At 40.3% G+C, this 24,577-nt stretch overlaps 1 protein-coding gene across 4 annotated transcripts in view; it reads right to left on the bottom strand.

Moving 5' to 3' along the window:
- Nucleotides 1-634: 634 nt before the first annotated feature.
- The window catches only part of NCBP1 (nuclear cap binding protein subunit 1), a 33,468-nt gene continuing 9,525 nt past the window's right edge, over nt 635-24,577 (bottom strand). For 3 of the 4 annotated variants that reach the window (XM_075726558.1, XM_075726559.1, XM_075726560.1), the window contains exons 9-23: nt 24,219-24,316; nt 22,789-22,852; nt 19,276-19,386; nt 17,920-17,984; nt 17,194-17,256; nt 15,791-15,865; nt 14,543-14,646; nt 13,563-13,685; nt 12,225-12,327; nt 10,778-10,871; nt 8,128-8,231; nt 7,344-7,458; nt 4,780-4,923; nt 3,936-4,049; nt 635-3,061 (exon numbers count right to left, since the gene is read on the bottom strand). In XM_075726558.1, the coding sequence (XP_075582673.1) occupies nt 2,948-3,061; nt 3,936-4,049; nt 4,780-4,923; nt 7,344-7,458; nt 8,128-8,231; nt 10,778-10,871; nt 12,225-12,327; nt 13,563-13,685; nt 14,543-14,646; nt 15,791-15,865; nt 17,194-17,256; nt 17,920-17,984; nt 19,276-19,386; nt 22,789-22,852; nt 24,219-24,316 (1,491 nt within the window). In that variant the 3' untranslated portion in view covers nt 635-2,947. Of the gene's footprint in view, nt 3,062-3,935; nt 4,050-4,779; nt 4,924-7,343; nt 7,459-8,127; nt 8,232-10,777; nt 10,872-12,224; nt 12,328-13,562; nt 13,686-14,542; nt 14,647-15,790; nt 15,866-17,193; nt 17,257-17,919; nt 17,985-19,275; nt 19,387-22,788; nt 22,853-23,730; nt 23,757-24,218; nt 24,317-24,577 lie in introns of those variants that run through there. The other variant, XM_075726561.1, reaches the window with a different exon arrangement.

The raw sequence follows: 24,577 nt of genomic DNA, 5'->3' as shown, positions 1-24,577 counted from the left end.
AGGGTGGATGATGGTTCCACTAACAGGGCTTCACTCCTCCAACGCTCTCCCATGGTCTGCAGCCCTCGGTGACCTGCTGTCCCACCAAGCACGGAGGACTCGGGGGCCCTGCAAGGCTGGCAGTGTGGCACAGGGGGGTAGATCCTGGCAGAGCTTTTGGAGGCAGTCCCCCAGGTCATGGTTCCATGACCTGGCTTTGCTTTGGGTCCCAACACCCCTCTCTGGGGCAGCTGGGTGCTGTGTGCTGGCTGCATCGCTTACCTGTGGGCAGGCTGCAGCAGCCGCCCCTCAGCCAGCGCCACCAGCCCACCCCTGCCCGGCCTCCTGCGGCAGCACCGCCCAGGAGACGAGGGGGCAAGGGAAAGGCAGAATTCCCGCACCGGCACCCACTGGGCACTGAGCAGCACACATGCTTGGCTGCACAGGTAGGGGAATTATGTTGGATCAGCCCATAGCGCAAGGAGGTGAAGCCCTGCTTGTTAGCCAGGCTACCTGCAACAGTGCAGGGGAAACAAAGCTGCTCCAAACCCAACTGCGTTTAACACCAGCGCAGCCCTGCCATGACTGCTCTGCTTCCCTGGCCCCCAAAAGAGGTAGGACAAACACTGCCAATAGTAACCTGCTTCACCTTCATTTATTTTTGTCTTTAATTGTGCATTTTTTCCAACCACATCACATTTCTACAGCATCTTTACTTTCCACCACCTCCTGCTTCAGCAGTTCCAAGTTTCTCCAGTTAGCTGCTGGTGTCACTATGCAAGCGTCTCCTCTTTCCGACAGATCCAACCAGTTCCCCAGTCAAGTCAGGTGTACGCCACCTACAAAGGGGGTGGTTTGCAACAGACTCAAGAAATGTAATCAAAGCTCATGTTCACCATGGAAGTAAAATAAATTGTGAAAGACGTTGCTATTTGGTTTTAAATCACAGGGTTACGCTCAGGCATTTGCAACTGGATCCCCAGCACCCATATTTGTCAAGGCTCAGAGGAAGTTACAGGTTTGCAAGTTTTAACTGCATGATCAGTTTTACAGAAGTCACATTTATAGTCAGACCCCTACACCATTGGTTAATATCAGAACCCTGATATTGATCCCAGCCAGTGAAAAAACCTATTAAATCCCAATTAAAACCTCTACAGTATTAAATGTTTATTTAAAAAAAAAAAAAACTATCTGATTACGCGAGAACATTAACAGAGAAAGATTGGAAGCAGAAGCCTGTGCATAACTGACAAAACCCTTGCGTAAAGCAAATTTACAACAATTAACAGTATACCCTTGAAAGAATGGAGGGCTCAGTCAAACCAGAAAGGGTAAGCAGAGAAAGCAGAAGTACCAGATCTAAGTCTATGAGGATATATTGGATTGCTACAGGCCACACACAAACTTATGTCGATGCTCAAAGTAGAAAGCTCCATTTTTAACCCTCCTCCCTTGATCAGGAGGTCAACTGGTCAACGTACAGATGAAATGTGTTATTAGGTATAATACTTGAAAAAGTAATTTGTACAGGAACAAAATTACTCAAAGCTCATCACTTTGTAAGCTTAAACTGAGTATCACTGGGTATGAAATCCTTTAAACATTCATCTGCAACATGAAGAGACCGTAAATAGCCTGGAAATACGCTGCACGCTGACAGACCTGAGCACCTAAGGCAGTGTCTTTGCCATTCGTCACTGCTTACCGTAACACAGACCACTCTGGTTTGGCGTTTATGTACGTAATGTTATTTGCATAACTCAAAACTAAGGCTACTCTATTTGCAGGTTGTGTTTTCCCAGTCTAAGTCTCCTGTGAGATACCACTTAATGGAGCATTAAAACGCTTTCTGAAGACATGGGAGCCACGTGCTGTTTGTCACATTTTAAAGCAAGGGAAGGGTAGCAGACGCAGCCACCGCAAAGCAGTTTGTTACTAAGCCAGACGAGGTGAGGGCATTTGGCTCATCCACCATCACTGCCAGAAAGATTTCTGGTATCTCTGCAGGCCTGCAGGTCCAGCTCAGTGCAAGCTCTGCAACTAGTTAGAGGCTGAAATAAAGGAACAAGCTGAATGCTGCCCTGCCCTCTCCCCTGGCACCTGGGGCTGGGGCTCCCAAAACCCAGGTAAGGCTTGCAGTACGGAAGTCCAAAGTTTGTTCTGCTCCAGCTCTTGCTTACTGTCTTTTATTTACCAGTGAAGACTGCTGCCAGGAGCAGTTCATGATTCTTCGACCATACTGCAAAAAGGATTGCATTTTTCAGAAGTTGTCCATGAAGTTCCTCTACCAATTGTTTATAGCTACTGTAATAAGACACTAGACAATACATTTAAAAAAACATATTTCAATTGTATTACAACCATGTTCTTTCAAACAGTGAAAACCTAGCTGGCTTGGTAATAAACAAATCCATATGCTCTATGCTACTTTGAAAGCTTAACTCAAGTGTTTCACATGCCCAAAGTTAAGACACTTGCCCTGTGCCCAACTAGGGAGCTTACCACACGGCTCACTGAGAAGGTGCATTCCCTTTCATACTCACAAAATACTATGAACTGTTTCTCATTTCTGCAATTCCTTTGACTTAAGGGCCAGGCAGAGGTAACAAATTCTATTGTTCAGGGATTTTTTTGTTTGTTTTTTTGCCTGATTTTTATTTCTATACAAACAACAGGGGAGAAACAAAAATATTATCACGAAGTCAAGAGTCAAACCAAATTAAAAGACAATGAAAAGAATTCACACTTTACTTCATGTCTATCCCCTACATATCCCCCTTGTAAGGCTTATGATGCTTACACAGTTTGCTGTTGATTAGAGTACTGTATTGTTTTATATAGGAGCACATGAAAGCCAGTTTTAGTCAAAAATTTCTTCCATCCCCATGTCAAGTTTTCCCATTAAAAAAAGAAAAAAATAAATTCATTAAAGTCCTGCAGACAAGACTCTGCCTGTGAATAATCCTCAGGCCTGAAGAGCACAGAACTGCTGAAACACAGCCAGTATGTGGTGGTCCAGTTCAGCTGTAAACAGGAGGTTCTCTAGGGTCACCATGTACTGCTGGATTATCTGGTGATGCTGGCAGATAAAAAACAAAAACAAAACACAAACCTTTATTGTTTTAATTTATCTTTATATCAGAACAGGCAGAGAAGACAAGACATGTAAGAATCACAGGTCAAATGTTTTCATCAAAATTGTTAAGCACATCTCATTTCCACAACACTGTAGCCACTGACAAGAAAAGCATAACGCAGAGTCACTACTGATTGCAAGAAGAAAGCATGTGCTGAAATCCTGTCATGAGAAGCACTGTGCTCCCTGTAGCTCTTCACTCCTGGGCCCTGACTTGTGTGCAGGATACCATATATCCTAGGAGATATCATGATATTTGCTTTCCTCTGAAGCCACATCTACTACCAGGGAAGGGTTCAGCCCAGGGGGAGAATTATACCATCACTCCCATTCTTCAACATACCTTCTGCTCACATAGCTATAATTTTCTACTACTGTCACTTTCATCCAGCTACCTGTGCTTGTTACCTGATTTAATACAGAGCCAAGAATCTGAAAATAATTTTCAATATATTTATGCACCTTATTAAAAGGAATTCTGTAATATTTCAATCTGCTTATTTAAAAGACATCTATTTTGGTATTCTTGTTCACTCACAACTTTGTCCTTACTCTAAACACACAGTTAAGAGCTCGGCGAAATTCACATCTTGGTATCTCTTTGCAGTATGCTCACAGTGTGGGAATTAATCAAGGACCAGTCATTCCACCAGTCTGTGGCCAGAACCAGCGAGCTACGCCCTAGCCCCACACCAGCCTTCAGAGAAGACGCGCTGCTGCCGCCACCTACTGCTGCTCCCACGGAGCGCTGGGCTCTCCAGCCACAACGCTGGCCCTACCCCTGCCCGCAGCCTCACAGCTGAGAAATAGAACTTACCTGTAGGAAGATTTGCTGCAACCTCTCTATACAGCTCTTGTACCAAGGTGTAAATACATCAATTCCACCAGTTTCACAGCGCACTAAGTGCTCAGTTAACAACATAATGAAACGCTGCAGGACAGGGAAGAAAAAAAAAAACCAACCAAACTTGCTCAGTTTTGTCAAAGGAAAGCAGGATCCTAATCTCAGGTGGGAGGATGTGGGGGGACAGAAGCTTTGAACAGCAACGTGAGAATAATTATTTTGTTTGGCAAACACTCTATTTAGTAAGCAAATAAAACCCAGTTACTTTCTGGTTGTTCAGGAAACTGTATACTAGCAGAACCCCTCTGTTCCTGAGCACTTGAAACTGAATGGATCCTGCTCAGAAGCAGTCTTTGCAGGGGGATGATCTAGATTGACTATAACACATAGTAAACCCATCAACCCCTTCCCATATTCCCATTCCCAAGAAGATGCCTGAGACAAGTGACACCGAAAGCTTATAAATCCAGCAACTTTAAAGCCTGAAAGTGAGGACAGACTTCGCCCATCATAGAATCATTTAGGTTGGAAAAGACCTTTAAGATCACCCAGTCCAACCATTAACCTAACATTACCAAGTCCACACTAAACCAATTAAGGGTAGACTAGACTAAACCACATCCCAGAGTGCCACGTCTCCCCGTTTTTTGAACGCTTCCAGGGATGGTGACTCCACCACCTCTCGGGGCAGCCTGTTCCGATGCTTGACTACCCTTTCCGTGAAGAAATCTTTCCTAATATCCAATCTAAACCTCCCCTGGCCCAGCTTGAGCCCATTTCCTCTTGTCCTATCGCTAACTACTTGGGAGAAGATTACCTGGAATATAACAAGGAAGAGATTCTTTTGCTCGCTCTGGGCTGATTCTACTTTCTCTTGCAAGCGCTCTATCTGCTCTTCCAGGGGTCCATCTTCCCGATCGCTGCTTCGGTCATCGTCGTCATCATCATCATCACTGTCTCGCTGTAAGTGACAACACCACAAGACTAACTAACAACCCGGCTACCTGTGGATACTGCTAAAGCCCTCCAGTTCCACATATGAAAAAGTCTGCAGAGAAACTAAAGAGCAGCAACTGAAGCTGCTCTGTAGCTTGGTAAGTATTGTATTTTGAAGGACATTTACTTTGAATATAATTCAGGAAGAGATCTGGAAGAAAAAGTGCCAATATGGGAAACCCCTGGCGGGGGAAGTCAAGGTTTCAGAGAAACCAGAGCAAGCTTAAAGATCTAGCCTTTTATTTAGCGGAATCTCCCTGCTGACTTTATCTTTACCATATAACGAACAGCTTTTTAAAGAAAATCAGGCATAGATTTTTTTTTAAATTCTGTCCACTGCAGCAGGGCAGGTAATTAATTCAATGAACAGTTCTGAATTCTCATGGCTCCAAAAAATAAAGCACTTGTGCAAGAACTCAGATGAATCTGGCTGGTTAGCACAAAAGGACGACTAGAGACTGTAGCCCATGGTGTTACAGTGGGGACTCCCTATATTCATGATCAAAAGAGATGCTCTCAGACTAGAAAGGGCCAGCATCGAAACCAAACTACTAACTAGGAACACTGCATGTTCTCACTGCCTCAAAAAGAAAACAACACAACCACCACCAAAACCACAAAATACCCGTAAGTACCAGACTTGGGAGCTCAGGCAACAAAGTCTTACACAAGACTACAAGGGACATAGAGGAAAGGCAGAATCTGATGGATTATGGTACATTCAAATACAGATATTGCTTCAGTCTCATTGGATCGTTTCTGTGCAAAACCACCCATAAATTAACAGCTCAAAACTTCAAATATTTGTAAAAGGAGCGTGTGTAACTTGTGACAAATAGAGGGCCATGTGTTAACTCACCTACTGCTTAGCAAATGAAACTCACAACCTGAAGATAGTTACAGCTCTCAATCAGCGTAAAAAACAAAAATGACTTAGTAGAGCAAGTGAGAATTTAATTTTATTCTCTCTATAGAAACTTGCTTTTTCCCCATCTACAGAGGTTTCCTGAACTCAAAATGCTAGAGGACCAATAGGACCTAAGAGAAAGCATGTAAGCCTTGGACTGATTCCATAGTAAGGCAATCCACTTCATGCTGGGGACATCAAAACTCGATGGCTTACTTCCTCTAAAAGGAATGGTCATGCAGCAGAGCAACAGCCTGCAGAACTACTCACTGTTGCATACAAATGTTTCTTCCTGGCACAATACTCATTTAAAGTACTCAGTAATAAAGAGCTGCATCAGGAGACAAGTACAGAAATGAAAACACTGGTATATTTGTTTAGAGACGCCAGAGAAGCTCTTTGCCTCGTGGTAAGATCAATGACTGCATCTAGATCTTCAATAACCATGGGCATTTATTAACTGCTGATCAATGTAGATTGAGGATGCAAGTAACTAGGATGGCTGTTTCTGGGAGTGGAGGAAACAAGATGAAGGGGCTGGCATAAACCGACATTGGCAAACTGTGAGGTATCGGTGATCTCTCAACAGAAACTTCTGGAAAAATGACTCACTTGTGCAGATTTATTAAAAAAACACCAGCAGCCTCTGTGCCACGTGCCAAATTCTGACATGAACTTCATCGAAAGTTTTGGAGCTAGCTAAGGGTTTTATGCAGGTAATCATACTCACAGACTACGTAGCAAAGAAATTCTCTCTTGCTCTCTGCAACTCTCAACATGTTTGAGAACTGACTTCATTCTATCATGACTCAGTATTGCATTCAGCCAAGCTTCCTTGGCCTTGTCTTTTGCAGCTGCCACAGAAGACACTCTCTCACCCCATTTTACTGTCCCATTTGGGACAACAGAACATAACAGCGGCTGCTTGCTCATCAGTTTGTGGTATATAGTAACCCAGATCACACAAAGGTATTCAGAAAGTAAGCTGGAAGAAGGAAGTGCCAGATGCCAGTGTCACAATCCAGCAGCACCCATCAGAAGAACAGTAACAGCCAACTTTTTAATAGCAAATAGCTGTTTCCGTGCACTTCTGCATGGAAGCCACAAGAGTACTCTTTAACAGAACTTACTGTAAATAATTTGTAACTGTTCTTACTGTTAGCTAATAAGGTAACTGTAATCCAGATTAGAAGGCAAGTGGAAGACATGCTCGTATTGGAAGAGAAACTTGTGAAAGAGCGCTTGAACAGAGCAAATATATATGAAGCCCCTAAAGATTTTATTGAATTCTTAGATTATAGCTACCCTTTAGAAAGGTGGACTGAGAACATGCATCCAGTTTTTGATGTCTGCAGACATGCTTCCTGATAAACATATTTATTCAGCCCTTCCCAAAACCAAATGTGCATGAGTCTGACAGTATGCAGGTTTGTATAAGTTAGCTTAAAATAATTAAAAATTACAAACAAATTACTCACTCTTTTGTGCTGCCTGGCCAATCTTGCCTTCGTCTCCTCCAGTTCTTTATGAATCTTCAGAACATGCTTATTCATCTTACGAATTGTGGAATGCAAGATCTCCCAGATATAAAACCTAGGAAAGACACAAAGCTCAAAACCCTACATTACACACTACTCCAGGATAGAAAACTAAATGTAGTTTCTTACTGAAAAATCTACCTGGGGGAATTTAAAAAAATTTAGTATCATCTAAGACATCTACTGGAGTGAGCAAACACTCGGTATATAGGAAGACATATCTGTAACGTAAGAAAGCTTAACAATAATTTCTTTCCTATTTTTTGCAGTACACTTCCAAATCAGCATTGTACTTCATTCATATACTGCAAGACTACCAACATCAAATTGACTTCTCAGACCAAACACTTCTGTTCTCAATAAGCAATGTGTCAATGGTGGTACAAGTCACATACCTCAACCAAAGACCAGGACCACACTAAGCTAGCAGCTGTATAACAGACAGCACCAGACTTCGTCTAGAAATAGTTCTAGAGTTGTTCTGCTTTGGCAGGTTTAGAGACTACTGGCAAAGTGACATGCTAGCAACATTCTTGCACTGTCAGGTAAACATTCATACCCCAACTCAGAAAGAAAAACACTAAAGCACACATGTTGTAGAAGGAGCAAAAGCTTAATTGTACCCTTTTCTTCCACTACTCAGTTCTCATAGATTAAACTATGTACTAGCCGCTTAAAACAGTAATTCAGAGACAAATAACAACCCAAGAGAAGTTCTTGTTACCTAGTAAAATCATGTGCAAGCTCTGAAGAGAAGATCCAGTTTGCTACTGCAGCACAATCAACAATTTGTGTCCGAATCATCTTGTCCACAAGCACAGCAATCATCTATATTTTGTGAAAAACATGACAGTCATTCAAAATAAGAAAAGGGCTTGCACACACAATCTGCGTAAAGTATTCCAGCCTCAGATAAAACCAGAGATGATTTAGTGCAACTCTGTTAGTGATATTACTGGATAATTTCAAATACTTCAGGAAGCTGGGTAGTCTAACCTAAAACTGCTCAAATTAGAGAATCTATATTAATTACGTAAAGCATTCTGGTTTTGTTTAACCACCTCTTCTACTTCCTGTGGAAGTGATGTATCACTCTTTGTTAACATACATACTTCCATACAAAAACAAAAAACGCAAGCATCATAATTTGAAGTGAGGCCTTAGTGACCCAAGTCCCAGTATTTGACATCGAAGTACTCAAACCAGAGCGCATATACCTGTCAGATCACCATAATGAAGGAGCTACTGTTAGCCTACTCCCCTTGAACTGCAAGTCTTCAAATGTGACAGTAAGCTCTTCTCTACAGGACCTATTCATTTCAGGACAGAGTCAGCGCCGTGTAGTCAATGGAAGTGTTTACTTGCTACAGGCATTGCCATGATTCTGGGGGAGTTGCAAAGCAATCTAGCAGGCAGCTGCAGAGAGGAGTTACTGACTAAAGCAGTTGCAAGCTGTTCAGAAAAAAGGCTTATCTTAGTTACTCCTGTGCTTGAATGCCACAGTATCTAAGAACCACAGCCTGCACTGTATTTATCCTTACAACCACCCATTGTCAAATAAGGAAGTGTAACAAAGCTCCTTTTAAGGAAGGAAAATTAAAATAACTGAATGAATCATACAGAAGAGTCAGCACTCAACTTGCAAGTCCCAGGATAGCATCCTATGCTCTGTTTGTCTTTCTGTATTGCCAGGAAGAATTTCTGATTACTGAGCCTGATCTTCCAAGAAATATAGACCTAGGATTTTGGGAAAACATTTCATCTCAATGTTAAAGTTTTTCTTTGCGAAGTCACCACCACAACCTTACTTATAGGTCCAGGGACTACTGACTCCTATTGCTAAATTACTACCTGCAGCATAGATCACTCATTAGCGCTATATGCCTTGCGAATACTGCTGAGAGTCTGAACCAAATCAAAGGACATTCCCATAGACATGGGAGTAGGGTGAGCAGTATGCAAACAGACTGGACAAGTGTCCTGCTGTCTAGGCACCGTTTTTTCTATGTGCCAGGGAGGTTGTGGACTCAGGAAAAAAAAGTGTTTGACCAGAAGCAAAAGACTGAACTGCAATAAATGCAAGAGAGGAAAATATAAGTTCCATGATCAAGTAGAAGAGCAGACCTTCAAAACTTTTGCACTTTCTATTTTTTAAAGCAATCTTGATTTATTCATAAAAATCTAACATGACTGTTTAGTCTGGGTTTGAAACCTCCATCTCAGGTTGGTCATGCTGCAATACAAAGGAACGAAGAGGAAGAGGATATGGATATTAGATTGCAGTAATGTAATTTCTTCTGATCCAGTTAAATGTCAGTAAAAAGTAGGTCAGACTGTAATCATCACATTTTCAAGGTCAGGTAATTTGGGTAGGAAGTTGGCTATATTAAAAAAATCCTGCTTGTTTGATGTTTTTACTGTACTTAGAAGAAAGGTGACATCCTGCATACGTATCTCTAGGTGCTCAGTTTTGCCCTAAGAAATGGACCACAGGTCTAGCAGCAGATGCAAGGATTACCCCTTGTTCTCAGTGGCATCACTTCTGGAAGTCTGGCCTATGCAGCTGTGAGGTACAATCCATTTTCAAGCACAATAAAGTGCAACACAAACAAACCAGTGAGGAATACATGAAATAATTAATGCAGGCAAATTCAACTTGAGTTTCTTATCGATTTCTATTTATAGAAGAATGACAGCTGAGGGAGAAAAAAAAAACTGCTGTGGAGAAACTGAACAGCTTAAACAACTGAAGAATTTTTCATAGGTCTTTTAGGGTGTTATTTCCTCTGGCTCAACAATAAACATAATCATGGCACTGTCAGACTAATCCGTTCTGAACAGCCACTGACTGCAGCTCCACTCACTCTGCCCACGCACAACAGTGACTCCAACATGAGCTTGGTGGAATAACTGTATGGCTTTCACTAGCACCTGAAAAGAAAAAAAAAGCAGCCCTAAAAACCCCCAGGTTTCCACATTTCTAAGAATGTGGCCTGCTTTCGATATAAGATCTACATCTGATTTCCATTTACACATCTACACTGTTTTCCAATTTTGAGAAGAGACATGATTTTAGCAAAAGTTATCTCTTGTATGACAAACAGCATAGTATGAATCTGAGTCAGAATGACAGCCTTTGCCCTCCCACAATGAACCTTGAGGAAGAAGTGGCCTCACTGATGGTATATATTTTATGCCCAGACTTCATTTTAGGCACTAGTAACCACAGCAAATACAATTTGAACTTTCCTTCAAATAAGATGACAATAGACAAGTTATTTTTAAAGGATATAAACCAAACTCTAATGTTTTCTATTAAATATGACCTCTGTGAGTTGAAACTCACAAAGATACTTGACATTGCAACCTCTTACCTGTGGATGATTCTTCCAAACCTCATATACAACCCTCAGAACATGGAGTTTCCCCTCATCACTTTCAGCAAGTGTTTTGAAGACTTCATGAAACCTGTTAATAGATGTAAGTAGCCAGTGGAGGGGTTGGTATCAGGTCAAAAAAGCAGCAGATACAAGGCAAGTGGTTTAGATTGGTCAAAAGAAAACATTGTGACTATCTGCAGCAATTCTTGAACAACTATTCCCTGGAAAACATAAACATCCTGAGCTAAAACAGGCTACAAAGATATGACAGCTCCTAAAAGCAACTCAGATCTTAGTGGTGAACCTACTCCCTGAAGCTGGGCTACATTTCTTATACTATTAAAAGCAGGAGGCACTTCCATGCTTCATGGGCTTACCTATACACAGCTGGAGCAAAAGTTGCTGTCTTGTGGGCCTTAGACCTTCCTCTTGATATATGTTTCCTTAACTTTAGACACTTACCCACTCTGGCTCTTTTTGAAGGAAATGCTGCTAAAAGCCTCTATTTTAGCAGAGTTACGCTGACTGCTACACAGCATTCACAACCCAGCTTATTGTAATATAACTATAAAGCATAAGAGGCTCTTTTTGATCTCATGGCTGCCACTGTTGCGTATGCAGTAGTGAAAATACCATAGCTCTAAGTATTCTTATCACCCTGCCTCTTGTAATACTGATTGCAGGTTACTACCCACAGCTTCTTATCAATGTTGCCTCTATAAAGTTCCCAGCTGCATGTTTTTGTAGTACTTTTATATATCTGTAAGGACAGATAGAAAAATAACTCATTAAGATGCATGCGGCTACCTTTCATGTATCAAGACCACTTAAGAGCAACTCCAAAGCACACAGGATTAAAAATTAGTTATTTTATCTCATTCTGCTAAAAAAAGTTGCAGTAAATTCGTTAAAGTTAAAGCGTATCTTTAAGGGATGCACTCTAACATATTTTAGAATGGATTTTACTGTGCTTTCATAGATAAAAGAAGTTTACAGCAGACTGCTTTGAAGTTTCATGTTTTCTTTTTCTTTCTTCATTTTTTTTACACAGATGTAACTGTTCTAGAGTCATAATGATAGTACAAAATATTGTGGTGGGAGCTACCCAGCCATTCAAATGTAAGGAGAAACCCTTGCTCCTCACCATAATCAGCAAATGAGTAATTCTAAAATGGAGTAATGTTCGAAACCTGTCTCATTTGTTCGATTTACATCACATGGCTGTAATGTACAAATTTCTGTTAATTCCATTCACATATATAACCTAGCATTTATGCTACCATTCCTTTGCTAAGTAGTGTCATTAGTTCTCCTAATCATATTGCATTGTGGAGCACCTAAAACATTGCTGAAGCTTGCAGTCCAGTTCTTTTATCATGCATTTCACTGTCAGAATTAAACAGTTCTGTAAGCCCCAAAATAATGCATATGTTACACTTACTTGGCCAGGGCACTGAAGGAGTGGCTGAAAGACTTTGCAGCTAGGTGCAGCAGGGTCTGAACAAAGACTTCTATTTTCAGAGGGTTGAAAGTAAATCCTTCATCTGCAAGTTATTTGAAGTTTAAACAATAAGTACTTCAAGTAGAGCACATAAGCTACTTGTAAAGCTGTAGAGATAACTTATGGTTTTAACTCATTTCACAAAAAAGAGTTTCATCAACAGCGTTTTGCAAGGCTGAGCAGCGAGCTAGTAAAGACTTTCCAAAACGTGCAGATCTTCAGGCTCCCATTTTGCCATGGGGAAAATGTGCAGAAAGAATGCCAGGTCAGTGAAGAAGCTATCAGATATACACAGCCACCCTACCAACGTGTAACAGCACTGATGGACAGCAGCAGAGAAAGACAGCAAAGGAAACTGCAGGGTTATGCATTAAGCTGAAGGCCTAGAAGACCATAAAGGATAGTGGATGAGGAGAGAGGAAGGTAGGGATGATTAGGGTACAGCAGTTGGCTATTTACAACATGGGAGGAGTCCAGCAAGTGTGCACAGCAAATATGGGTACTAGGGGTGAATGGTGCCAAGGTCCCCCCTGTAGCTGCAGCTACCTGCAGCTGAAGACAGGCAAGAGGGAAAGCATTCGTTAGTGTGTGATGCCTAAAGCAAATCAGGAAACATGACAGTGGATCCCAGGGCAAAAAAAGAGATTGCTGCTGCTCTCTGCTTGCATAATAGAACATGCAAATATTACAGAAACACTGAAGCTGTCCCCATTGTAAAGACCACTACTTAATTCTCTGTCTCACGCTCCTTCTCACTCCCTAAAACTCACAGGCTTTAGGAACCAATGTTGTCTGTGGCTGCAAAGCTAAAAAGAACGTGAGTGGAGTCCCATCGTGAGTTTGTGTGTATGGAAGACTACAGCCAGCATGCTGGCTATATTATTTGTTGTGGGACTGCCCCGAGGGGAGGGAAGCTCTCAGGCAGGGCACAAGCACTGAATCTCAGGCGTGAGGAACAGCATGAACTGCACTCTGCTGCTGAAGGCAAAGGAAATGTTAAATTCTGTCACGCTACCTCTGTCAATAATCACAAGAAGACGCATCGCAAGCACAAAGTTACCTCTGTCAAGAAAAACAGGCCTGCCTCTGCATGCAAGATGTTTACAACAAACCCTAACAATGGTGTGTTATTTCCATGTACTGATAAATTGAAACCAACTATTAGAAGGAAAAGCATACAGTTCTGTTAACCACCACACCCATAGCCCCAAAGGATGGCAGATCAATCTACACACAAAAGAAATTACAGCCTGCCAAACATAACAGCATATATCTTACCATCATCATCATCCTGGTTTGGATTAGGCACATCTTTTAAAATGCTGAAGATTTCATCATTACTGGCCTTATTTTTAATTGCGATTGTTAAACAGAGTGCCACAGTATAGCCAGGAAGAGACCCTAAACAAAAGCAAAGGGGTCAAAAACATGTAGAAAGCAGGTGAGTATTTTTAACATCAGTTTGCCTCTCAGAGAAACAAGTACACTTCCCAGCTACACCTAAAACTAGCTGTTTCCAACATCATTGTCTACATCACTATTCCATGAAACTGCTCAACATGTTTCCTGGTTGTCACATTAAACTCAAAACTTGCAGTAGAACCTTTAGAGCTGAGGTCAGGTAATCACTCCCCTGACTAAAGCTCTACTTCAGCTTCCAGCAATTTCCTAAAAATACAATACTTCTTTGTTTTTCCTCACTGTATCTTTGATGATGACACTTTTATGCTTAGGATTGTCTTTATACTGAATAATAAAAGGAATAACAAGGTATCTGTCTACCTCAATCTTCACATCATCTGCTGCCTCTGTATGCTTCATTAAACCAAGTTTACTGGTAAAATCTTCTACTGTTTCATGAAGTTTAAAAAAAAAAAAAAAATCAACCCACATTATGACTTCATATGCTGACTTTTGCATTGTATTGTGCCCAAACAGGGCAAATGGATGAATTTTCCAATTAGACTTCTGGCAAACAATGCTGCACAACACCACAACCACCTCAGCAAGACTAACTTCATCTATCTGGATTTTCTTTTCTTCATAAAGTAACAAAGATGTTTATATTACAGAGATCCAGGCTTAATATGTATTAATTGCTCACGTGAAGCATATTTACCCATATGAAAATTATGAGTATTTATTTCAGCTGTATTCTTCTTTATGAAGACAACTGATATCACAGTCAATCTAGTGTGCTCCCTTGCTCTGAAACACTATTTTCTTCAACTTGACCCCTCAGTAACTTTAATACTTACTATTACTTTCATCTCCATATTTGTAAATGCACACCGGATTAGCAGGACTGAGGACGGAAAAACTTGCAGGAACAATGTCTATTATTCGCTGATGGTAGGAGAGTCTGGAAATACCAAGTTTCACAGCAGTAGAATTAAAATGGGAATAACACCAGGGCTAATTCTAAAGTGACTGCTTTATAATGGTTTTCCTGCATTTAACTTTCACAGAACAAAAATCATGTTTATGATTTTATCATTTATTAACAAAAATGATGTTTATACACCAGAATGGTAGTTTCTGCTGAGTAGTAAGAGCTAAGTAAACCAAACTTACTCTCAGATGCTTTCTTTTTGAACTCTTTGATGCTACAGTTTCATCCTCATACAATTAATTTAGCTTGTGAAAAGATTTAGAGGCTGCCTGGTAGGGTATTTTATGCAAAAGCCTAAGATGCACTGCAGAAAACTGGCAAGACGTTGGTATTCAAAGCAGAAAAAACATTAAACTGGATGTCTTCGTTTTACTTTCCAGCTTATTTCACTCCCACAAGGGCTTAATTTTGCTACCAGAGTTTTCAGTGAAAAGGAAGAGTGCACAGAAAAATTGCATTCCTTTTGCAGCATAATACTTTCACACTTCCTATACCGAATTCACCCAAAAGCGGATGAATATTTTCATGCAGGATGCTGAATAACATAGGCTTTTTGAACATTTTGCTCTTTCTCTCTCCTATATCCCTCTATCTCAACAACTGTAAGTTCAGCCCTGACTATACACAGTCTTGTTGTTGGGCTTGGGATTTTTGTTTGTTTGTTTGGAGGGCTGTTTGTTTGTTTTAAGGTCAATGAACATCAGCTCAGAGGCACCTAGAAGAATCAAGATGAGATTCTCAGTTTTTAGTGTAACTAATGATCAGTTCCCTCCATTTCTGTGAATGCTGAATACTCTCCAGGAATATTGCCTGAACTCTATTTCTTTCTGTGCCTATGGTGAAGCATGTCTTTTTGTAACTACAGGTGTGCATACCTAGGATAGATAGCTCACTACCATCTGCTCCACCTGTTTCTCCCTATCTCTGAAGTAGTGTCCTACAACAAGTAAAGCAGATTAAAATAATACAAGCAACAGACTCATCTCTGAACTGAAACTGAATTTTAAGAACAGACATGCCTAAAGACACGAGTCAGGTTAAAAGGAATCTGACAGTATCCAGAAGCAAAGATCAAACTTTGCCATGAATGCAACTATCAAAAGATCTTACTTACCGCATGCACTTTTCCAAAACCTCTCTCACAAATTTGGGTTTGGGCTTTTCAAGGTCCTGAGTAAGACAATCTGACCTATTCAAAGAAGAGAATGCAGTAGCTTTTAGGAAAGAATTTGTGCTTTAGTCTCTTTTTGTCTTGGTCTAATAGGTACAAAACAATCATGGTCTAAGGACAACTGGAGTGCCTGACACTTAAGTTTTACAGTGTAGGCAATTTTAAGACAATAAGGTAAGTTTATCACCATTTCCTTATTGGCCACTAGTGTTCTTGGAATCTCATCTCTGTGTGATATATCTTCAAGTAGCTTCCCTTCCCCCACCAGATTAAAAATAATTTGTGCTTACAATTAGCTGGCTTTCCCTTTCCTTAGGAAAGGAACCTTGTGTGATTTCATAGGCTGTTCCTCCCTCACAGGAATTTTTGAACTTCTGTCTGATTTCAAACGCACTTCAGATAAAGAAAAGTCTCAAATACAGTCACTTGCAAGATTTATGCTAAATGGCAGCTTGTGAGAGAAACCCACAGAAGTACTGCCATCAAGGAACATGCAAGCAAAGAAAAATCAGCTCTTTGAAGACTGCTGCCTGGTCAGTCAACGTGGATATATAGCAAGCACTTAACTCCACATGAGGACAACACAAGAAACTTGAGTAAAGTCACAAAAATTTATCACAAGAAGGGCTCCACTCCTCTCAACAAAGACACTTGGGCAGATCAGCTATGGAAAGCATATACGACAGCCCGCTGTGGAAGTCAGTGTAGGGAGGGCTTAACAATAAGGTGATCCCTCTTGCTACATGGGTGCCTGGAATGGAAAGCTCAGGGGAACCTGTGATTAGACATTGCTGGAGTCCAGGGAGCTCCTGCTACAGATAGGAGTTAAAGATTTGGCATAGTAAGAATGGATGGCAGGGCCAGGTCTGATGGAACTTCAGGTACTAGGACCTGGCAGGAGGGAAACAGATCACAAGGTCTCAAGGATAAAGATTACAGTGAAAGGTTTAGGGTAGGACAGAGAGCAAGATTACAGAATAAATACAGCATAGAAAGAGTCACAGCAAATCATTAGAAGTAAATTAGAAGCCATTTTGGAAAATTTGCTAGCAACTGATTGAGGGTGCAGGACAAATTAAAGAAATCATATTTAATCATATTTCAACTTCCCATGTTTAGGGAATGCCTACACTGGCTTGAGAGTTACCGCAAAGTTCACCAGGGACAATACAGTGACTAAAGAGATTATCAAGATAATCTACCACTGAGTGGTGGTGAACAGATTAAGAAAGATCTCTGAAGAGATGGAAGAAAGCAATTAACAGGGCCAGTATGCTTCCTGGGTAGGTTTGAAATTTTAAGGTTTTTGCAGTTATCAGGTTTGAACCAAAAGGAGAGAAACTTACCAGTCTTCCCAGCTCCAACGGAACTGGAAGTTGCTCAAGTGGTGAGAAAACCAGTTAATAAATCTTTATTAAAAGAAAAAGAAAGCTCCATTAAATGCCAGAAGTGCAGGAAAACTTTCAGTTGAGATTTTCTTATAAATGCATTCTACTTTTCAAAGAGTCAGAAAGAAGCTTTTGCAGACAAATAGCCTGTCATGTTCTGTTGTTTCATACAAAGAGATGACCTATTAAACTAACAATTAAAATGTAAACTTACGGTGAATATGCAACTTTCACATTTCTGATGAGTAATTAACAGCTCTCCTACACAACGCAGACTTCACTCAAAGGGCAAAATCACCACCACTCTCCTCCTCTGGGTGGCACATACGCCGGTTAACTCCACTTCCAACTTGCCTCCCAGACTGCTAGGGAGCAGGCAGAGTACTAGATAATGGCATACTACGCAACTATGAACAGCTTTGAACACAGAAAAGTTGTCACCAATCTTAACTGTCCTGTACAGCTAGAGTTGTGACCTCTGGGGGAGTGTTTCTGGGAAGGAGAGGCAAGCAGTCAGGCCTCCACCTTTTCTTTAGGTTGCTCAAAGCCAGAGCCCAGAAAACATTTTGAATAGCACCAAGCAGTTCTAACAAGGATTTCTGACTACTCTTTCCATAGCCTCTTTATTTTTCCTGTCCATTGCATATTGAGAAATATTTTCCATTGTCTCCAAAACATATTTACCTATCCACACATGTTGTATTCATTGTATCCAAACGCATGTAGAGCATTTCTGTGGCTTGTGCAAGCTGAAAGTTTCTTATTAAGGTCAACAGAAAAGCACTAGATAAGTCAGATGTTATTCCTTTCGGTTTGTGAATAGAATGTCATCAACTTTTTATACTGAAAGCTCCCTGGGTCTACTCCAAAATCAGGTAAATCACAGTAAATCCACAGTGGAAAAAATCAAGCATATAGTGAGTTCCACCCTTTAATCCCAGTCTAGTTTTCTTCCAGTATTGCAATGAGACTGCTGGCTTCTTCCATAGAAAGCCAGAACTCGCATCACGTGACAAGCAAAACTGCACTGATATGAACAGACACCAGCATCCTTAAGGAAGTATTTCTGTAATCTCACCAGTCTAGCTTCTGTTGATGCTTATCCACATCTGTGATGATCACTGAAGGCTTGAGAAAGTATGTCTACACTGACTTTACCCAGCAAGGGCTCTATCCTTCTTACAGTGTCCCTATTAACATTAAAAACTTTCTGCATGGACGTCCACCCAATTCTAGAAATAGACTTAGCTCTAACCATTGAGATTATGTGATTTGCAAACAGTGAGTGGTATCATGAAGTAGAATGAAAATCTGGGTATGAAATTACCAGTAGATAGACATCTGTTAACCGTCCTCCATTCTCACAGTCTGTAGCTTGATCTAAACTGATGATCTAACATGATCTAAAATGGCAGCAAAGCAGGGGCAATGTAATAACCAGAATTAGCTGGGAGTCATGCCTCCTTCCTCAGCATTTAGCCACCCTGTCTGAGCTGACAGATGATTACTGACCTTTTGAATGCTCCTAGTGGGAGCACTGAGTGGGAACTCAGGCAAGTTCCTTTAAATCATCTGCTACACTTCCTACTGAAGGAAAAAAAAAAAGAAAAAAAAGAAAAAAAAGAAAAAAAAAAAAGAGTAGGAGCACTCACACAGTTGTTAGAACAAAAGATCAAGGCTGTCATTTAATTTCCTTCTCAGCCTTTAGTGTGTCTGTGACCATGCCATGCATTGTACAGCCCTAAACAGGCTGCAGTGACAAAAAGGAATATTATATTTTATCCCTTCAGCAAGACAGCCTATCTTGGGAAGGTCAGGGGAGGTACCAGAACATTGTCCAGAACGCTGAAGAGTCTTGCCCACTTGGCAAATCTAGACCTGCACTAAGTGGGCTGTGCTATTCTTTCATGTGAGTGTTACAGGCAAAGTTTCATTCAGCTGCTATAAAGATTAATACTGCCAGTATTTAGCGCTATCCCATCATCCACAGAACAAACAGAATAAATACTGCATTTTATAAATGCAGCACAGAAAGGATACAACTTGTGGTAAAGAGCCAGGCTGAAGCTTGCACAGTTCAATCAGAAGCGTTGTGTACATGACTTCAATGTGTGGTGGAGATGGAAGTTGAAACAATTCTGCAAATATTACCTGTAGGAGAGAAAGGCACAGAGCACAGTCCAATGTAGTCTGCACAACCCTCAGCTTTGCAATAGTGGCCATCAATCTTACAAAAGGCCCATACTATTCTGTCAAATGCATGTTCCAGGAAAAAGAGAGAAACTATTTATAAAAGTAGTGGTAACCCTACGCTGTACTGATAACAGTCCACTAACTGCCCTATCATTTCAAACTAACACAACACCAGCATTATACATTTATTATGTCTAACAAATACACCATGTAACTGTAGAGATGGACATAGTTATCATATGACCTACTACAGTGCTACCACATGATCTGAGAAAAGCAGAAATCAACTGGTGCTGTTAAATAATAAATGTAAATATTTAAGATAGTAAATGAAGCCTAAACATTTAGTATGAAAGACTATTTGCGTTAAAATTACATCTGCACCTTTTCCATCATGTCCTCTTTTCTCCTATACAAAAACTTATATAAATAATGCCACAACTTTCAACTGAAAATTACAACCAGCACTTCGTACAACAAAAATACAGGCTCAGTACTCTTTGGCAGAGGATCCTTCTAAGAAAACTGAAAACAATCCTGCAGTCAGCATTCATGTGTTTATTTTCAAGTTTGCCTACAATAACAACATGTCAATCTTGAAGGGCTACGAAAAGATCATCATTGTACAACATTCGCCCCTGAGTTTCCGTTTATTTTGCATGCCATTGTCAACTACATTTAAATTACAAAGGAATCAGGAAACTTTGGTTCATTATGGTCAGTCCATTTCCTCTTTAACTTTAAACTTCCGAATAAACATGGAAGAATTGAAGCTTAAATGAGTAAGCTTTAGAAAATCTTCTTACGAGTGTAAGAAATCAACACCCATATATAGACTCCACAGACAGCACATGAAAACACATTGACTAGAACTAGTTATTCTAAGGAAGGGCTTGAGAGCATGAAGAGACTACAAGGAGCTGAAGAACCTTTTTGTGACAGTGTAATTTGGACATACTGTTAAGACAAGTATGGCAAAAAAAGGTAGGGGGGACCCTGCTAGGTAGAAAACTGTTCCTTTTCTCAAGATAGGAAATAACAGCAACTGGATGATCAGTCATTATCTGTTTGAGATACTGCATACATAACACAGTTATGCGTGGAAGCATTCAAATAACGGGGAGACGTGGCACTCTGGGACATGGTTTAGTCTAGTCTACCCTTGATTGGTTTAGTGTGGACTTGGTAGTGTAGATTAATGGTTGGACTGGATGATCTTAAAGGTCTTTTTCCAACCTAAATGATTCTATGATTCTATAAAACTCTATTTGTGACACTCATCACATGTTCATTACCAAACACTCAGATTAAGTGTCTCAAAGTGGCATACCATACTTTGTGCAAATAACAAGGCCACAAGAAAGATCAGGACACTGATGATCTGAATGTCCGAACTCTGTCAAGTGTAAGTTGTACCAAAAGCTGTAGGAGCACAACAAGGCACAGCAGTCCAACAACCCAATGATGCTGCCCAGGCATTCTCTGTTCACAGCCACCAGAAATATCCACACATGGGTCTATAAGAAGCTACTGAGAGAAAGGCATGGATTCCAGGTAGCATGAATCATTCTGTGCTCAGCCTGACAAACTATGACATGGAGCCTCAGGGACCTCAAAAGCAGGCATACTTGGGAAGGTACTGACAACCACTTTCAGGCTACGCTTACGTCTGCCTAACTTATGTTCTGAACCTTAAATAACACTTTCCTTTATTTGTTAGACCATATTATTTCTACAGTTCTGTGGCTTACTAAAAAGTTAGTGGAATTTCACAGATTAAACTGTTAAATTGTTGTTGAAAGCAACATATCACCAACTTGACTGTTGAGAACTTACAAGGGAGCAGTAGTAAGCAGAATGAACAGAAGCCTGAAAAAAGCATGTTAAGCCTTAAAAACTCTGGAGCTTCATTCAAAGTAAGCAGACAGAGACAAGTAATGAAGTTAATATTCTAAAATAACTCAAAACTGCAAGAAAAAGGGAATTGTTACAGTAATAGTCAAAGAATTTGTACATCAATCTTGCACTTCTTTCCAGTAATTTCATCTATGCGAACCGTTGCTATTTTCATATCCTACAAAGTTTCTGAATCAAAGAATTTCCAGGGCCTTTAGGTAACTTATTTCATCAGGAATTGCAGTAACTATTTGTTGGCATTAATGTACAGCTGAGCATGAAGGACACAGCCATATACAGCACCTGAAGATACGATAAGACCACTGAAGATACTTCGATGTTAAGGCAGAAAATTATTGTTAATTTTAAGATTCCTCTGTTCTGAATTCAGAGTACAAAAAGAACAAGCTGACCAAAAGTAATGTAACTTTACAGCATTCAGAATATTTGGCATTTTGGTGCCAAGAGGAATTCTCAATCCCACTTTTATTAAGACAAATCTTCTACATAAGACTATTTCTTGTTATAATTAGCTCTGAAATTCCTACTGATAGATACTTCTTCATAAAGCCTTTATATGACAGGTTGCCATCATTACTGAAATCTCTTAATCCCTTTCAACTTTTGACAGAAATTAACGAAGTTTTATACAGCTCTGCATCTTGAAAACAGATCCTTGAAAGGAGGCAGCAAAAGAAAACCTACACTGTTCTTCTGATACACATTACGGTTATTTAAAATTCTCTAATATGGAGGATGCCCCAGAGGAAACACACTGCTATTTCACTGCAAGTTCTTTTCAGGGCCAGTAGAACAAAATCATTTAGAAGATCCAAACATAGAGTCATGCAGAATGGCTGAGTCTGGCTGTAGATCACCTAGTCAAAAGCCCCCTGCATAAGGCAGGGTCACTTAGAGCAGGTTGCTCAGGGCTGTGTCCTGTTAGGTTTTGAACTTCTCTAAGGATAGAGACTCCGCAACTTCTCTGGACAAATTGTTCCAGTGTTCAATCACCTTTGCAGTAAAAAAAAAAAAGATTTTTCTTATGTTTAAATGGAGTTTCTTGTATTTCAATGCCTCCATTTGCTCTTTTATTTTAATTCAATTTTTTTTAAAATAGAAGTGACTCAGCTGTAGCCATCTCAGACTGCATGATACATTAGAAGCATCATATGTAAAACTTCAAAAGTTTGAGAAACACCACTGCCTGGATTACTAGTGCACTAAGAAATTTTAGTACTTGACCAAAGCTCCATGCACCAAGTCAAAATGACAACAAAAAGCATAGAACTAACACTCTGCTGTATACAACCTGCTTATTTAAAAGCCATTGGTTGAATTCAACAAGGTTCTGGTTGACTCCCAAATCAAACTGCAATTTAACGGACCTATCATGGAACTAACTGGGACATGTTACTCGTGAAATAACAGAGTTACAAAAGAGATTATCTATAAAATCCATACCTCTACTATGTGGTAGTTCAAGGGGATCTTGTTATTTCCTGGATAGCTCAACAGCTGTGCAGCACTGCAAAACCATAGGTACATTTAGTTCAGAACATAACAGAGCAAATGTGATGTAAAGATCAAGTAACAAGGTTACAGAAAATGCTTCATTCTGGGCAAGAGTTCACACAAAAGCAGCACAAACAAATCAACAATCCTTCCAAAGTCTGTCCATTAATCCATAGAACACTTAAAAACAGACCCAGCACAAGAACACATCAAGCATTCCCTAAACTATGATTTGTAATGATGTATTTTATCTCTATGTAGTTACATCACTTGAACACTATACTGCTACGCAAAATAGTTTTGCATAAATAGTCACAGTGATCTTTAGTTCTGGCATGCGTATATTAAAAGAAAAAAAAAAACCAACCAAAAACCCTAACAACAGATGTTCAGAATGACTTGAAAGCACAATTAAGCTAATGGGTTATGTAAGAAACTCTCAGGCTTCAAATGCTTCACATTTTAATCAGCTCATTATCACCTATCACTATTACAAAGCAAACAACTGCTACTTCCTTGATTTTATTTCTACCTCTCCGGCAAATCTTGTATCTCCCTCTAGTCTTTTACTTTCCTCTGAGGATTAACAAAGACTATCCTAGTAACTGCAACAACCCTGAATTTTAGTTTCTGTTGAAGCAAACAGCTGCAACCAAACACATGCCATCACCAAAAACATTCTCTCTGTCCATTTTTTGCATACTGTACAAAGCTTGGTGGTTTTCATTCGGACATGTGACACCTGTGGCAAACCATCTCGGTTATCAATTACCCACATTAGATATTGCTCAGACAGAAATGAAGAAAAGTGCCCTGACTGCTTCCTGGCACGGCTGAATTAAAACTAATGAAACCTGCTGGCCCTGCAATGACTCCCTAGAGCTCAATTACCTCTGCCATGTAATCCCAAAGAGAAGAATGCAACAAGGAGGAGTAGGAAGCAGAAGCGTGTTCATAAACACCAGCGCGGTCAGCTGCAGATAAACCAGCTCAACGCTCACTGTGTCCCAACAAATCAGCTGCTTCAAAATTCCAGGAATAACACAACCACACTCTCCACAGTGCTCCCATGAAGAATAAGGTGTGTCTGCATATTTTTTGCAGCACATCCTGTATTATCAAGGAATTCCCTTCCCAAGCAGCCACTGTCCCCCTGGATCACACAGACTCTCCATTATCTGGATATTACAGACACATAGTATTCCAGGCAACAGTTTTAATACAGTTAAATGCAGTAAATCAAGTTTCATCAAATGCTCTGGAAATGTTTAATCTTGAGGTCTTGTCTAACCAATGCAAGACTGCATATCCCTGATGCCACCGAAGCCACAGTAGCATATAAGAAGTGCCAGGGCCCCATAGTGCTAAGCTCTTCCTACCAAGTCTTTCTCTCCTTCCAGTGGGATTTGATGATGCAGTGAAGGTTCTCTTCAATTACAAATCGTTCAACAGAGTGGCTGCCAGGCATGACAGGGCCCTGGTAAGAAAGAATTAAGACTCATGAAAGATCACTGCTAATGCTACAGGTAGCAAGCTATCCTACATACTTTACAGGTGGAAAAAAATAGTCCAACTTCCACATAAACACAGCAAGGTCTCAGCTGCCCTGTATCCTTCAGGACTGAGAAGCTGGTGTGACACAGTTCCACACAAACCTCAGACTGATGTTTAAAACAAAATGAATACTAGGACTCATTACAAAAAGAAATGGGAACAAAACTAGAGAACGTGATTTTAA

The sequence above is a fragment of the Pelecanus crispus genome, chromosome Z (genome assembly GCF_030463565.1).
Source record: "Pelecanus crispus isolate bPelCri1 chromosome Z, bPelCri1.pri, whole genome shotgun sequence".
In the NCBI taxonomy this organism is placed as follows: Eukaryota; Metazoa; Chordata; class Aves; order Pelecaniformes; family Pelecanidae; genus Pelecanus; species Pelecanus crispus.
The sequence above is the reverse complement of the archived record's forward strand: the minus strand, read 5'-3'. Positions and strand labels throughout refer to the sequence as shown.